Source organism: Populus euphratica, unplaced genomic scaffold, assembly GCF_000495115.2.
Source record: "Populus euphratica unplaced genomic scaffold, PopEup_1.0 scaffold35.1, whole genome shotgun sequence".
Classification (NCBI taxonomy): domain Eukaryota; kingdom Viridiplantae; phylum Streptophyta; class Magnoliopsida; order Malpighiales; family Salicaceae; genus Populus; species Populus euphratica.
Genome location: NW_011499860.1, coordinates 1,275,174 through 1,291,569, shown reverse-complemented (window position 1 = coordinate 1,291,569; position 16,396 = coordinate 1,275,174). Strand labels below are relative to the sequence as shown.

Below are 16,396 nucleotides of genomic sequence, written 5' to 3'. Positions count from 1 at the left end.
GAAAAATCTTTTTTCCCCCCCCCCCCCCCAAAAACAAAAAAAAAAAAAACAAGAATAAAAAAAGCATTCTTCTCGTAGCCGATCCGGTGGTCTATGCTTGAACATGTAAGAAAAGTAAACCTAATGTATTCTCGGATCTTCTATTATTATTATTATTACAAAGAATAAGTTTGAGCTCCATCTTTTTTTTAAAGAAAAGAGATGCCAACACTATTACAAGGAAAAAAAAAAGATTGGGATTGTGAAATTAGTGTGTACCTTGACACAATGCATTGTAAACGAAAACATTAATATAATTATATTATTGCTCTTACGGAAAAAAAAAAAAGACTAGCTATTGGGAGTGATTCTAGAATTTTTCATAGACCGTGTGGTCATTATCATATTTATTTAGGATAATGTGGTCTTTTCGTATTTTTATAGAACAATATAATAACTAGAATAATTTTAAAAATCAAAATATTTTTACCTAGGGTTGAGGGGCTGATTCTTCTTTCATTTTTATATATATAATGTGTTTGTATACTTAACGGTGGAAGCGATTTTTTTAAAACTTGGTATCAAGAGCTTCTTTGTATTTTTATTATTGTTTTTTAGTTATAATAAAGTCAAGTTAGGGGCAATTTAGTAATTTAATAAGTATAAAAAATATTAAAAAAATAATTAGTATATATAATACCATAGTTTTAAAACCCGGCCCGGCGGGTTGACCCGGGACCCGGCCGACTCGGGAATGGAACCGGGCCGGGTTGATAAAAAAATAAGGTAAGTCATGACCCGGTGTGACCCGGACGACCCGACGGGTTGACCCGGAAACTCGTATGACCCGGAAAAACCCGGTGGTAACCTGTTGACTTTTATTTATTTTTTTATTAAAACGACGTCGTTTTGAATTTTTTTAAAAATAGAAATTGACCCGGCCGACCCGGTCAAAACCCGGTGACCCGGTCAAATCCTGAAACCCGGGCCTTGAACCGGGCCAGCCACCGGGCCAGGTTAAAAAACTATGTATAATACACACACTAGCATGTTAGGCGACACATGCAGATTTATACAGTATTAGAAAATGGCTATCCACGATGATTTGCAATCCTCGTGGTATCCCTTTTTTGATGAAGTGGTGCATGCAACCACTTTTTTTTTCCCTTTCTATTCCCTTGAAAAACAATTTTCAAGCTACCCAATCAAAAATCAATGTTGTCATTTAAAAAAAAAAAACCTTTATGATTTAGTTCTTTTATTTTTTGTTATCTTATTTTCATTCTGATTTCTTTTGAAAACTTTAAATTTGTTTTTTTTTTTATTTTTTCTTTAATTTAAATATTAATTTTATTTCATGTTTGATACACTCTCTCACTTTCTATTGATTATTTTTGTAAAATGTAAGATTTATTTCAAATTCACCCTAAAATCAAACAATGTTGTATTGATTCTTTTGTAAAATGTAAGGTTTTTTTCACTTAGTTTGTTTTTGTTTAATATTTGATATTTATTTTTTTATATTGCTATTTTTTGTTATGAAACCTTTTGTTAAATTAATTTTTTCTTTTAATTTCATCCCTTAACCATGGGTTGGTTGGTTGGAAATTGAGGATCATAGTTTTTACCTGTTGCATTACACCAAGTTCATGACTCAGATCACAAATTTAAAAGTTTAGGTCAACCTAGGTGATGTCGACTTTTTTTCTCTTTTTTTTATACTAATTTTTTTTAACTCCTTTAATACTTTAAATTTGTGAAGTTATTAATGTTTTATTCATACTCATTTCTAAAATCTAACCGGATTCATTTCACTTTATTATCATGGTGTCTTGACCTTGATCATAAGTTTTTTTATTTAGCTAGGATTCACTCTAAGTTTTTTTGGGTTGTTTTTTTAAAATTAATTTTTTTTTAGTTTCATCATTTTTCTTTGCATTTAGCTTCATAAATTTGGAAAAATGATGATTTTTTTAAATAAAAAAAATACTTTTATATATGTATATATATTTAAATTATTTATTAAAAAGAATACTGTTAATATTAGAATGACAATTTATAATGTTTCAAACATGTTATTGTTTCATAGCTCATCGAACTAGATATCTGTAATGCCTTAATCACCAACATAGATTGATCTTATAATCCATCGTACATTTTCTAATACAACACTATTAAAACTCCACAATTGCTATGGAATTTCTCTATAGCCTCTTGAAATAGATATTTCAAGACAATTCTTAGAGGGATCACAAAGTCGCCACGCAAATTAATATGAATCGCTTTCCAAACGACGTGGTCATGATTTTGATCATAAACAAGTCAAATCTACGCAGTTCACTGAATTTGAGACCCTTGGCCTTGGCACGACATGGATTAGCTGCATATTAATGGCCTCATATAAAATAGGGAACTGCAGGCACGTGGGGATGTGACAGTTGAGAGCTTGTGAGAGCCGACCCAACATGTGCCGTAGACTTTGACATGACAAGCATCACTGTCCATGTTACAAGCACATTCTTGATCTGTTAATGGCCACATATATTCATACATCTTCTGTTAACATTGAAGAACAAAACTGTTAAGCAGTATCAGTATGCATCATGCACAGTTCACATGCTTATCTCTGAAGATTAAAATAATGATCCATTTTGGAAATGTACTCATGCATCATCCTTGAAGCAGAAAATGGTGTCTTCTTCGTTAATTAACAAGAGTGTACCCTGATGATGCTACATAGTAATTAATGGTGTCTTCTTCGTTAATTAACAAGAGTCTACCCTGATGATGCTATATAGTAATTAATCACCTTAACCTTGAAGTGAAATCAGCCTCCCTTCTGTGGTCAATGATTCACGGGTACTGTCGCTCGAGGGCCCCAAAGGGTGTTTGTCTCTTTGCTAAAGATTGAAGTAAAAACCTTTCTGATCTTCTAAAATCTAACCCAGATTCTTCAATGGCTTGTAGTCACCACAAATCCTTTCTCCTCATCGCTGAACTTCGAGTGAAATTACTGAAATAAAGTGAGGAGAGTTTGAATTTCATTACTCCTATCTTATTTTATAAAACTAAGATGAACTTGTACAAGATTAGAGCTGAAATAACTTTCACTTTAACGTGTTTATTAAAAAAAAACGAGAATCACAAAACTTTGTATTCCCTCGTCATACAATTTCGAATGGGACCTTGCTACGGCCACCACCGTCCCACAAGTATAATAATGTGAACAGGCCATGAATTATGACACGGTGGTCTGCAAGTGTATTATTCTCTTCTTTTGCTTTTCTTTTTCCAACAAATAATTGTGGAGTGGGTCTTTGTAGCCAGAAACCAACACTTTCTTTTGGGTATATATATATATATTATACCATACCGCGAGTCTTGGAGACAATCTTCCACTTTATTTGCCATATATCTATATATTGGTGGGTTCCATATAAATTCTACATGATCAATGGCAATTAGGATTATGTTTTGGTAATAGATTAAATAAATAATTTGGTTCACGTCATTTGTCTCTCAATATTAAAATTAACTCGGAGATTCTGAAATTTAATGATAACTTTAAGAAGTTAATCTAATGGTTAAGAAATCATGCTTTTATCTAGATTTTTTCAGCTAAAAATTTGGAATTAACATTCTAAAAAATCTATTAAATTTCTTTAAATATATCAAATCGATGTAGAGAAAAACTTAGTTTTAATGCTGGACACGCTAAAAAAATAGGGTTTAAATACTATGTTGCACAGTGCTTTGATAAATGTCGTTACCAAAAAGCTTATGCTGTCCACCTTTTCGACAAGCATGATACTCCTTTAATCTTCTTTTCTAAGTAAAACAGGACACCACAGTTCCATTGATTTTTCCTTTTTGCTCCAAAAGACAACTTACAAAACCCTCCTCCCATCAAAAGAGGAAGTAAAGTAAGAAGAAAAGGGAGAAAACAACGGGAATCCCAATGATAAAGGGCCTAGCTAGCTACACTGCTCCGTTTTAGGTTCCAGTCTTCTATCAGTTGTGAGAAAAAGAAAATGATTTGGTTAATGTATTGCGTACAGCGGAAAAGAGAGGAGAAAACATCAATAAAAAAGAGCAAAACATTCAAGCACAGTACTGTGGTGTTATCATTGCACTAACTCGTAATATAAATTATAATTAGACAGTGAATCCAGGATTAAAGAGAACATGCGTTGGATCTATGATGAGGAAAGAACAGAAAATAACAATGAAGGCCTTCGTCTAAATAAAATGGACAATACACTGTATGAATCCACAGTGTTTTAACTCACAAAGCACAGTAAATAACCTAGCTGATTTAGTGTTTTAACTCACAAAGCACAGTAAATAACTTATCTGATTTAGTTTTTTTTCTTTTTCTTTTTTTTTTGTAACTGAGTGATGTTTAGGGTAAAAGAAACTGGATTTCTTGTTTTTCCTTTGTTTTCACCTCTTTGCTGAGGGGATGGAACAGTGCTGCTGCTCAAGTCATTGTCAAACAAGTGAGACAAGCATTATATGAAATATGTGGTCATGACTCTACCAATATTCCATTTTGAAGAAGTGACGACGTCATTGACCCTACCCCATGCTGTTTTCTTTATCACAATGGAGTACTGAGAATCAAACCAGTGTCATGTGCCCTCTGTGTTCAGTGTCTGTGGATCTTCCTAGGGCTCTCAAGCTACGATTCATCGTGCAATTACGCCATGTTCTTCATGGTCGCGGGCTCCATTCAGTGGCTAAGAGTCCCATCCTTCTCCCTTTTTCGCTGATCTTGCAGGATTTCATCAAGTCTGTGAGTGACTTGCCACTAGCCAAAAGCATGTGCATGTGAATATCGTTTCCCAAAGCTTAGTGGATGAAGCCCTGGATTTCGTATAATGTTAGGCACTGCAGAATGAGCCCACAATGGCCCAACCCATCACAAGCCATAAACTCTGCTCTGGTCATCTCAGCCCACAATAGTGAAGAACAAAATCAAGAAATTAAGTGTTTATTTGTGCACATTCCATGCAATTTTTATTCAGACAGAATTTTAGACTCCAGTATTCATGATCAATTATTTTTTTCTTTAGTTAAATCTAAGATAGTAATAAGAAAAAAATTATTTTATGCCCATACCACAGCATACATCATACCAAATCCTTGACCCACCTTATGTTGTAGGTCAAATCATTTTTTTAAAGTATAAAAAAAAAATACAAAAGTATTATAAATGTATTTTTAAGATAAAAATCAATAATAAACTCAATATTTTATTTATATGAGACAATATCTTTCTTAAATATTAAGGCGACAGTATATCAGATCAATTTATATCAACCTTAACTGACCTACAAAACAAATTAAAAAACTTAATTATCAATAATAAAAAATATTGAAATATAGAAATAATAAAAAAATTTCAATTTAAAAACAAATAACAAAAAAAACTTAAGTTAACCTGGATAAATCCACCACCCGAGTTATGAAAATAAGATTAACCCATAGAAAAAAAATTGAAAAAAAACATTACAAAGCCTAGTTTTCAACTAGTTTATTATTAAATGATAAAAAAAAAACATGTTATAAAACAAATTAAAAGCAAAAACTGACCCAATAAATTTATAATTATTGTCATGAAATCATAATAACTTAATAGAAAAAAAATCAAGAAGTTAAATTCTCAATTTATTATATATTAAAAGCCAAAACTAAAAAGAAAACAAATTAAAAAAATAACCCGATTCAACCTGAGCTAACTCTCCAGACCTATTATTTATATCATGAGATTAAAATAACCATGTATAAAATAAATTGAAAAAAATTATGAATTTTAATTTTCAAATCAAACAAATATTAAATAAAAACATTCTAAAACAATAATATAAAAAATTAAAAATTAACTCGAATCAATTTTTTAAATTCATGAATCGTAATGCTAGCGTTACCTCTTAATATAATTTGAAAATAATATCATGTACATACCATTCTCGTTTTTCTTTTTATTTTTTGGGATAAGACGACTTAAAAATCAAGTCGTGCTATCTTTAAGTAGATCATTCAAGGGGGATAGGACCCACTTAAAAAATAAAAAGACAGAATTGAGGCCCATGTGTAAGCATACAAGGACATCCATTAAGGCCCACGAGTAGATTCTTTCACTAATTTTTATTTATCAATTTTCTCATAAATTATCTAGATATTCCGGTTCCCGTTGAAATCATTTAATGAGAAACGTTTACTACTTGTAAAATGATGTTATTTTTTAATAGAAAAAATTAAAATTTAGAATACATTTTTTTGAAAAAAAAAACATAGTTGAAAAGCTTTAAAGATAATGCAAGCCATGAACAAAACAAGACAAGTAGTTTTTAAAGTTTAAGTGTAAAATCATTATGCAAAATTATTTAATGACAAGATTAAGATACTGTTTCGCATTAGAAAAATATTTTAAAAAAATTTAATTTTTTGTTCTGAATTAGTATGTTTTTTAAGTTTTTAAATTTAAGTACTGATATTAAAAATAATTTTTAAAAAATAAAAAATATTGTTAATATATTTTTTTAAATAAAAAATATTTTAAAAAATAATCTTAACCATGTTACCAAACACGCTGTAAAAGTAAAACTATTGACAGTAGTTTTGAGACTTCGGCTTTTCTTCTTTGAAGCTTCGACGTACGTGCTTTGGAGGGTCAGAGAAATGGACGAGACATGGGTTGACCCAGAGGGGTTCCATTTTCCACGACAGAGATGAAATCACCTATAAGCCCCTCAATGGTTACAAAATGTTAAAAAAGGCAAGCTAATCGTTGTTCTCTTATTGAGCAAAAAGTAGAGCAAACATGGGCAGTTCTTGCTCTCTGTTTCTGTTTTTCACTCTTTTCACAACCTTGCAGAGTCCAATTCTGGCTGCAAAAAAGGCAAGCTAGCATGCATTAATGTTGTCTGATCGTTTAGTCTTTCAAGTTACATTAGCAATCTCTCTTATGTTATAATTCTGCTACTGACAGTGATACCTGTGTCTGTGTACGTACAGTCTTATGTGGTTTACCTTGGGAGACACTCTTATGCTTCTGAACCTTCCACCACTGACCTGGATAGGGTAACCGATGCCCATCATGAACTTTTGGGTTCTTGTATGAAGAGGTGATGCAGTACTGAATATTTCTGCTGTGTGATACTGTTGTATTTGGTTGTTCTATCATCATTAAGCTTGGATTCGTTATGACAGCAAGGAGAAGGCGAAACAAGCCATCTTTTACTCCTACACTCGTTATATCAACGGTTTCGCAGCAGTACTTGACGATGAAGAAGCAGCTGAAATTTCAAGTACTTGTGTGCGTGTGTGTGTGTGTATAAAACTATTATAATTGTTCAGCATGTATGTCGTGCAATCCTTGATAATATTACAAATATGGTCCTGTTAATACGTTTTCAGAGCATCCAGAAGTTGTATCAGTTTCTCGAAACCAAATAAGTCAACTACACACAACAAATTCATGGGGCTTTCTTGGACTGGAAAGAAATGGAGAAATTCCACCTGATTCTATGTGGCTAAAGGCAAGATTTGGTGAAGACGTAATTATCGGGACCCTTGATACTGGTAATTCTAATTTTACATGTCTGTGTACATGCATAGAACTGGTCAAGTGTTCTTCATATCATTTTATCTTCTTAATTTAAATGTGTCTTGCATTCAATTATTTTGGACCCGGTACAGCTGCCTTGCTTATGAAAGAAAAATCTCGAATGATGGTTAATTTTCAATCTATTATTCTTGACTGTGCATGATGCTAGGTGTTTGGCCGGAATCCGAAAGCTTCAATGATGAAGGGATGGGGCCTGTTCCATCTAAATGGAAGGGATACTGTGATCCAATTGATGGGATTAAATGCAACAGGTACTTTAACTTCTTTCTCAAGGCCAGAGCTCTGTTCTTGACCTGAACTACTCAATTTGCATCTGATAATGAACCGCAGACAGATTCTTCCGTTTCCTATAGCAAGATTAGTAACATAAAAGATATGTTGTTATTAGCAGGAAACTTATAGGAGCAAGGTACTTTAGCAAAGGCTACGAAGCAGCAGAAACACATGATTCTTCATACCACACCGCGCGAGATTATGATGGCCATGGAACCCACACTCTATCCACTGCAGGAGGTCGTTTTGTTTCGGGGGCAAACTTACTTGGTTCAGGTTATGGAACAGCGAAGGGAGGTTCGCCCAACTCGCGAGTTGCTTCATACAAGGTCTGCTGGTCCGGCTGCAACGATGCTGATGTGTTGGCTGGCTATGAAGCTGCTATTCATGATGGGGTCGATATCCTCTCAGTGTCACTTGGATCCGGTCCGGGAGAATACATTACTGATGGGAATTTAATTGGAGCATTTCTTGCCATGGAGAACGGGATTCTTGTAGTTGCCGCCGCCGGAAATGAAGGACCTGACCCTGGAATGGTTGGGAATGTAGCTCCCTGGATTCTTACAGTTGCTTGTAGCACTATCAGTAGGGAGTTCACATCTAATGTCATCCTTGGAAACAACAAACAATACAAGGTTTGTTCTGTAAGCTCGTATCTTTAGCAAGTCCTTGTAAATTGTTCCACCTATCATGGGGTCCAGAAATTCGATATATTAATTTCTAAATAATCAGGGTGTGAGTTTTAATACCAACACTCAACCAGCTGGGAAGTTTTACCCCTTGATCAATTCGGTGGATGCTAAAGCTGCCAATGTTTCCAGTAATCAAGCGTAAGCAGCAAACTAATTTTGTTCTCAGCCAAAATTACAATTTCTGTGCTTGTTAGGTTCATATTTCTTATCTTGTCTTTGGCAGAAAATATTGCTCTATCGGATCCCTTGACCCCTTGAAAGTTGAAGGAAAAATTGTATACTGTACTCGCAACGAAGATCCTGATTTAGAAAAGAGTCTGGTTGTTGCTCAAGCTGGTGGTGTTGGGGGGATACTTGCTAATCAATTGATAATTCAACAACCCCGCCCTCGGGCACACTTTGTTCCTACTTCCGTTGTCTCTGCAGGCGATGGACTTTCCATTTTAACTTATGTCTATAGTACAAAGTAAGGTCTACGTTAATAGATAATTCAGACAATTAAACTTGGTTGATTTCAGTCGATAATGCCCTGAACAATCTTTCGTTTTTGATCCTGTGAATCTCTTGGAACTTCTCTTTTCACTCAGGTCACCTGTAGCTTACATAAGTGGCGCCACGGAGGTGGGAACAGTGGCTGCGCCTGTCATGGCTGATTTTTCATCTCCTGGGCCTAACTTCATCAACCCAGAGATCCTTAAGGTACTCTTAATAGCTTCCCATGATCGTTTTAAAATACATGCTCAATATTATTTTTATAGTGAGAGTGCATGTGATGATTTCAGCCCGACATCACTGCACCTGGAGTCAATATTCTAGCTGCCTTCACAGGAGCATCAGGGCCAGCTGCTGTGGGAGGAGACCGGCGCCGAGTACATTTCAACATTAGATCTGGAACCTCAATGGCATGCCCCCATGTTTCCGGAATCGCTGGTCTTCTCAAGACTATTCACCCTGATTGGAGTCCTGCTGCAATTAAATCTGCAATCATGACAACAGGTTAGTGCTTTTCTGCTCTTCGCATTAGCATCTCCAAGTTGTTGGTGTGCGAGTTATTGACAGCTTCAGTGGTTGCTTATGACATTTCAGCGACAACGATCAGTAATGTGAAGCGGCCTATTGCAAATGCTTCTCTTCTTGAGGCAAACCCATTGAATTATGGTGCCGGGCACATCTGGCCTAGCCTTGCAATGGACCCAGGCCTGGTCTATGACCTCACGACTAAAGATTACGTGAATTTTCTATGCTCCATTGGCTATAATTCAACCCAACTGTCACTTTTTATTGGTAAGCCATACATATGCCAGTCGCACAACAACGGTCTGCTGGATTTCAACTATCCTTCCATTACTGTCCCGAATCTCTCAAGCAAGACCACATTGTCCCGAACCTTGAAGAACGTGGGGACTCCAAGCTTGTATAGAGTTAATATCAGGGCACCTGGAGGCATATCTGTGAATGTTGAGCCAAGAAGCTTGAAGTTCGATAAGATAAACAAAGAGAAAATGTTCAAGGTCGCTCTAGAGGTCAAGAAAGGTTTTAAGAGCAATGACTATGTGTTTGGAGAGATAACTTGGTCTGATGAGAATCACCATGTAAGGAGTCCTGTTGTGGTGAAGAAGATGGCAGTAGCAGCCTAAGATTGAAGGACAATGACCAGGCGTATGGATTTGGAGGTGGAGGGCCAGCGTGTAGAGATCTATATATCTCCATGGTCACCAAATCGATCTTCAAATTCCCGTTCCATGTCATGACAAGTAACGAATGTAACAAGCATGTGTCAACTTTTTTCTTGGCACTAATCGAGTAATTGAACTTGCAAGAAAATAAAAATATAAATAAATGGTTTGGTATATGAATAATTTGTAATGGTTTTTCGTTTCTATCTACTTTCTATTGATTTTGTTTAGTTTTTTTCGTGTATTTTCTTTAGTATTTTTGTTTTCCTATTTTTATGTTATTTATGGCTCTGTTCTTCACCTTCTGATGTCTGTCAACTTCGATGGATGGAGAAGACAACTGATTAGGTTACTGTATATTAGGTTTTTTGAGAGTGGAGGTAATGCTTCGAAGCCTAGCTTACCATCTTTCATTTATTAACAAAATCTTATGATAAAGACATTCGATTGTCATATCCCTCGAGGTCTTATAAAATCAATGTTTCGGTGATATGACTTCAAAGATTTGTTAGCCAATTCTTCTTAAGTCCCATTTGATATGTTGATAAAATAGACTGATAATACATGCAACCTCTTTATAACTTGGTAATTCTAGATGAGCTGTTCGTCACTTGATCAAAAGTTTTACTTCAGAGACATTGATAGGAATTTATTTGATAATAAAATTTGGATCCCTACGAAAATTTCAGGATTAGTCACTAGTAAAGATCAAATTTTATCGGTTGTAGAGAAGTTTAAGTCTTATTTATTTGTTGGAAAATAATTTATTTTTAAATAATGATTTTTATTGAATATAGATTTTTTTAAAATAAATTTTTTTATATTTGGTAAAGTTATAAAAAATGAGTTAAAAATACAATTCCCATATAAAATAAACTTGAAAATAACTTAATAATTTCTTTTCAAGATTATCTAACATATATAGAACAATAAATATAACTATTTGATCACTTACAATAAATAAATAATTGAGATATAAAAAGTGTAATGGTGGGAAAACAAAGAATTCATTATATTATATATTTATATATAGTTTATTTTATAAAATGTAACTATACATATAATATAAGTAATATTATAGATATTTAACCTTATTAAATATTTTTTTTAAGTAAAATCTAATTGAATATGCTAAAAGATGCAATTATTGAAACTAAGAGACATAGCTTGCCTCACACGAACCTCTATAAATTAAACAAAAAAAAAGGTTCTACCAAGAAGTCCAAGACTCAAGTAGATAACACAGGTCTATGCATTTTATTACTGCTCAAGGCAGTCTTTTACACCATGGAGAACATAAGGATATCCATACATTTTGTAGGTGTCAAAAAGTATAAAAGATGTATTTATGTTATCTACTTATTGTAGCTTCTTTTTTTTTTTTTGGTACTTTAGGCTTTATAATTTTACCTAGAAAAATTATTGCTAGTATCAAATCAGATATTGCACTCCAATTAGCTATCAAGCTAATGATGAATGAATTCCTACAAAGAGGATCTGACCATCTTAAGAGGTAGGAAAACCTCATAATTTTGTAAAATATCTTAGGTGTTGTTTTTGAACAAGTGTACCCAATTCAAACATAATAGTAATATTATTTGGAAAATTCTACTTTTAATGTATAATAATAATAGTTGATAACAAAAAAACATTAAAATTTCTGGTGAATTTAAGATGATTTGAGAAATAGAAAAAGATCCTAAATTAACAAGAATCCAAGACCCACTTTACAATCACAACTAAAAAATCTAATTAAAAAAAAATAGATAATACATAACAAAAACAAAAAGAAAAGAAGATAAAGAAAGGGATTTGAGGGAGAGGATTACCTGAAATTATAGGGATTCAAGGAAGCTTCAATCTTGATTGGTAAGGTGGATCTATGAGGTTTATTTTTTGTTAAATAAAAGGAAAGTCTTTTTGGGAGCTAAGAAGAGGGAAACACTTTTCTTTTAGAAATTTTTTTTTTCTTTAGTTGGAAACTACCTTTCTAAAGTTAACAAACATGAAAAAGTTTGGAAAATAGCTTGGAAAATGGTTTTCATGAAACAAATAAGGTTTTAATATTAAGACATATCTAGTATCCTATAAGATATCTTAGTAAATTATATGTAAAAAATATTAAAAATAAAATAAATTTTGGGTAAAAAGTTGGTTATATGATAAAGAAGATAATAATCATCCTATAGATTCTATTTAAAGTAAGTTGCTTCATGTTTATTATTAATGATAAAGATGTTTAATGTGTTTACACGTTAAGAGTTTATCTAAAATAGCATATTCTCATTTGTTATTGAAGATAAAATACTATTATGATTTAACACAATGATTTAAAACTTGGGTCTCGTAATAAGGAACAATTTTCATTTTTGAAAAACAAGCATTAGATCCACAGGGAAAGTGAGAAATTGATAAGTATAAACATGTTTAAGATTATGTTGATTAAAATGAGTCCAAAGACTATTACTCATATTCCATGTACCTATATATGCTCATATTGATGTAACCCAAATTCGTTCAGAGCATCAAAAAAAAGTATTTTAAAAATACATAAACATAAAAATAAATCCATACACATCTACATGAACATAAAAAATTCAAATAATAGAATTATTAACAATTAAAACTTAAAATCAAGGTTTTAAATATTTATATTTATAATTTAAAAACAATATTCTCACCATAGTTGATTTTGCTTCTTAAAGGCAACTAATGATTTGATATTTAAAATAGTAGCTTGGAAGTGTACTGTTAGGGGTACCCTCAAACCCTCTTGTCCAAATTCTTACATATAAAATAAATAATATATTTTTAAAATATTTTTATATATAGATAATTTTTATTTTTCTTTTAATTTCTTAGGACACGAAGAAAACATAGTTGGAAAGTCTTAAAATGAATGTAAGTTATTAATAAGTAATTTTAGTAAGAATTAAGACAATTGAGGTTATATTTTCAGGGATGAACCAATTAAATTGAGAAAACTAAAAAAAAATTAACAAAAAAAATCTAACCAAGAAAAAAAATTGAATCAATCTATTAGAAAATCATATTTTTTTTTGATTTGGTTTGGTTTCCAAAGTCTGAAACCTATGGAATCAAATCGATTCAACTAGGACAACACTTAAAAAAAAAATATAATTAAAAGATTTATTTTTAACCCTAAACCTAAATCAGTATTCCTAGTTGCCCCTTTCTTTTGCTCTGCTTCTCTGTTTCTCGTCTCTCTCAAATTGCCCCTTTCTTCTTAATGCTGCATAACTATTAAACTCTATGCTCTTCTATTCTCCTGATCAAAAGCACACTTGAAACTAGACCATTCTAGAAAGGAAAGACCAAGCGAGGAATTGAAATCACTAAACTTAAAAAAAAAAGTATACAAGCTGAATAAAAGGTTAACATAAGAGTTCTTGAAAAAAAATATGTTGAGAGGGAACTTAACCAACTAAAACAAAAAGAAAAGTGACTTCTATCACTTAAAGAAGATAAAGATGAATGGTGAGGATTTATAGATTTTTTATAATTGGTTTCCTCTTGTTCATATAATAATGATTTGATGGTTTTATATTTGAATAACTTTTGATTTTTTTTTGTGTTTTTTTTAGCCAAATTACTTCTTTATTTTTTTGTTTCGTGTATCTTCTTGCCAAGTTTAATTTTTGAGCAAGGATCTAACAAAAAAAATTAAAATTAATTTTTTAGATATCATGCATATCTAATAAGTTTAAAAAAGAGCCATGCTTGTTGAGAAAACCAAGATGTCCCGAAAAACAAAAAAAAGACACAGAGGAGAAAATAAAAGCAAGTATAAAAATAAAAATTCTAAAAATATGGTTATTAAAAAAGTACAAAAAGTTAACCGGAATAATTTTAGTTTGAATTGATTTAAAAGAAAAAAAATTACATTAAATTAAACTAAAATTAGTTGATTTAAATTAATTTTTAATTTAATTTAAAAATTAAAAAAAAATATTTATTTTGATCCAAAACAGCATAGCATAGGATTGAAAATGCTCAGCCCCATTGACATCCGTGGTTTTGAGGGTGAGAGACAGGGAGGTAAAGGAGAAGAAGACGAGGGTTTATAAGATGGAAACCACTTATTTGATCTACACGGGTTCCATTCTGATATTACCAAATTTCCACGACAGATGAAATCACATACAAGACCCTCAATGATTACAAAAATGTCAAAAAAAAACTCATCAAACCATCCCAAACTACTAGATATTTAAAGTATAGTGAACAGAGACAGAAAGGAGAAAATAATATTGGACTCAATAAAAACTAATAAGAATTCTGCTAAACAATTATTGTTATTACTATTTCATGTTTCTATCTTTTAATCATATTGTGCATTTTTTTTTTATTTGGTAATTTTAGAATGTCATACTATATGCATAAAGGATTTGTGTTAATCGTTATTCTCTTGTGGAGCAAAAAGTAAAGCAAGCATGGGCAGCAGGACAGCTTCTTGCTCTCTGTTTCTGTTTTTCACTCTTTTCACAACCTTGCAGAGTCCAATTCTGGCTGCAAAAAAGGCAAGCTAGCATGCATTAATGTTGTCTGATCGTTTAGTCTTTCAAGTTACATTAGCAATCTCTCTTATGTTATAATTCTGCTACTGACAGTGATACCTGTGTCTGTGTACGTACAGTCTTATGTGGTTTACCATGATTAAGTTTGATATGCTTCTGAACCTTCCACCACTGACCTGGATAGGGTAACCGATGCCCATCATGAACTTTTGGGTTCTTGTATGAAGAGGTGATGCAGTGCTGAGTATTTCTGCTGTGTGATCACTGTTGTATTTGGTTGTTCTAATACTGATGATTAAGCTTGGATTCGTTATGACAGCAAGGAGAAGGCGAAACAAGCCATCTTTTACTCCTACACTCGTTATATCAACGGTTTTGCAGCAGTACTTGAAGATGAAGAAGCAGCTGAAATTTCGAGTACTTGTGTGTGTGTGTGTGTGTAAAACTATTATAATTGTTCAGCATGTATGTCGTGCAATCCTTGATAATATTACAAATATGGTCCTGTTAATACGTTTTCAGAGCATCCAGAAGTTGTATCAGTTTCTCGAAACCAAATAAGTCAACTACACACAACAAATTCATGGGGCTTTCTTGGACTGGAAAGAAATGGAGAAATTCCACCTGATTCTATGTGGCTAAAGGCAAGATTTGGTGAAGACGTAATTATCGGGACCCTTGATAGTTGTAATTCTAACATGTCTGTGTACATGCATAGAACTGGTCAAGTCTCCTTCATATCATTTCATCTTCTTAATTTAAATGTTTCTTGCATTCAATTATTTTGGACCAGGTACAGCTACCTTGCTTATGAAAGAAAAATCTCGAATGATGGTTAATTTTCAATCTATTATTCTTGACCGTGCATGATGCTAGGTGTTTGGCCGGAATCCGAAAGCTTCAATGATGGGATTAAATGCAACAGGTACTTTAATTTCTTTCTCAAGGCCAGAGCTCTTTTCTTAACCTGAACTTCTCGTTTTGCCTCTGATAATGAACCGCTGACAAATTCTTCGTTTCCTATTGTAAGATTAGTAACATAAAAGATGGGTTGTTATTAGCAGGGAACTTATAGGAGCAAGGTACTTTAGCAAAGGCTACGAAGCAGCAGAAACACATGATTCTTCATACCACACCGCGCGAGATTATGATGGCCATGGAACCCACACTCTATCCACTGCTGGAGGTCGTTTTGTGTCGGGGCAAACTTACTTGGTTCAGGTTATGGAACAGCGAAGGGTGGTTCGCCCAACTCGCGAGTCGCTTCATACAAGGTCTGCTGGCCCCGCTGTAGCGATGCTGATGTGTTGGCTGGCTTTGAAGCTGCTATTCATGATGGGGTCGATATCCTCTCAGTGTCACTTGGATCCGGTCCGGGAGAATACATTACTGATGGGAATTTAATTGGAGCATTTCTTGCCATGGAGAACGGGATTCTTGTAGTTGCCTCCGCTGCAAATGAAGGACCTGACCCTGGAATGGTTGGGAATGTAGCTCCCTGGATTCTTACAGTTGCTTGTAGCACTATCAGTAGGGATTTCACATCTAATGTCATCCTTGGAAATAACAAACAATACAAGGTTCGTTCTGTAAGCTCGTATCTTT

The 16,396-nt window shown here is 33.2% G+C and overlaps 1 protein-coding gene and 1 pseudogene across 2 annotated transcripts; both read left to right on the top strand.

The window, feature by feature from the left end:
* Positions 1-6,701: 6,701 nt before the first annotated feature.
* LOC105124540 (subtilisin-like protease SBT5.3) lies at positions 6,702-10,461 on the top strand. 2 transcript variants are annotated; one of them, XM_011024593.1, is made up of 11 exons: positions 6,702-6,883; positions 7,000-7,109; positions 7,195-7,292; positions 7,402-7,566; positions 7,761-7,863; positions 8,004-8,520; positions 8,618-8,715; positions 8,801-9,043; positions 9,165-9,276; positions 9,360-9,573; positions 9,664-10,461. In XM_011024593.1, the coding sequence occupies exons 1-11, from the start codon at positions 6,806-6,808 to the stop codon at positions 10,212-10,214; spliced, it is 2,289 nt and encodes a 762-aa protein (XP_011022895.1). In that variant the 5' UTR covers positions 6,702-6,805; the 3' UTR covers positions 10,215-10,461. The 2 variants fall into 2 exon arrangements, with proteins under 2 accessions (XP_011022895.1, XP_011022894.1); XM_011024592.1 differs by having other exon boundaries at positions 8,001-8,520.
* A 3,928-nt stretch (positions 10,462-14,389) lies between these two features.
* On the top strand, positions 14,390-16,389 carry LOC105124541 (subtilisin-like protease SBT5.3; annotated as a pseudogene).
* Positions 16,390-16,396: the final 7 nt, after the last annotated feature.

Coding starts and splice junctions, on each gene's coding strand:
- LOC105124540 (XM_011024592.1), top strand. CDS start 6,806: ATGGGCAGTTCTTGCTCTCTGTTTCTGTTTTTCACTCTTTTCACAACC. Junction 8,716..8,800: donor AATGTTTCCAGTAATCAAGC/GTAAGCAGCAAA, acceptor TGTCTTTGGCAG/AAAATATTGCTCTATCGGAT. Junction 9,574..9,663: donor ATCTGCAATCATGACAACAG/GTTAGTGCTTTT, acceptor ATGACATTTCAG/CGACAACGATCAGTAATGTG.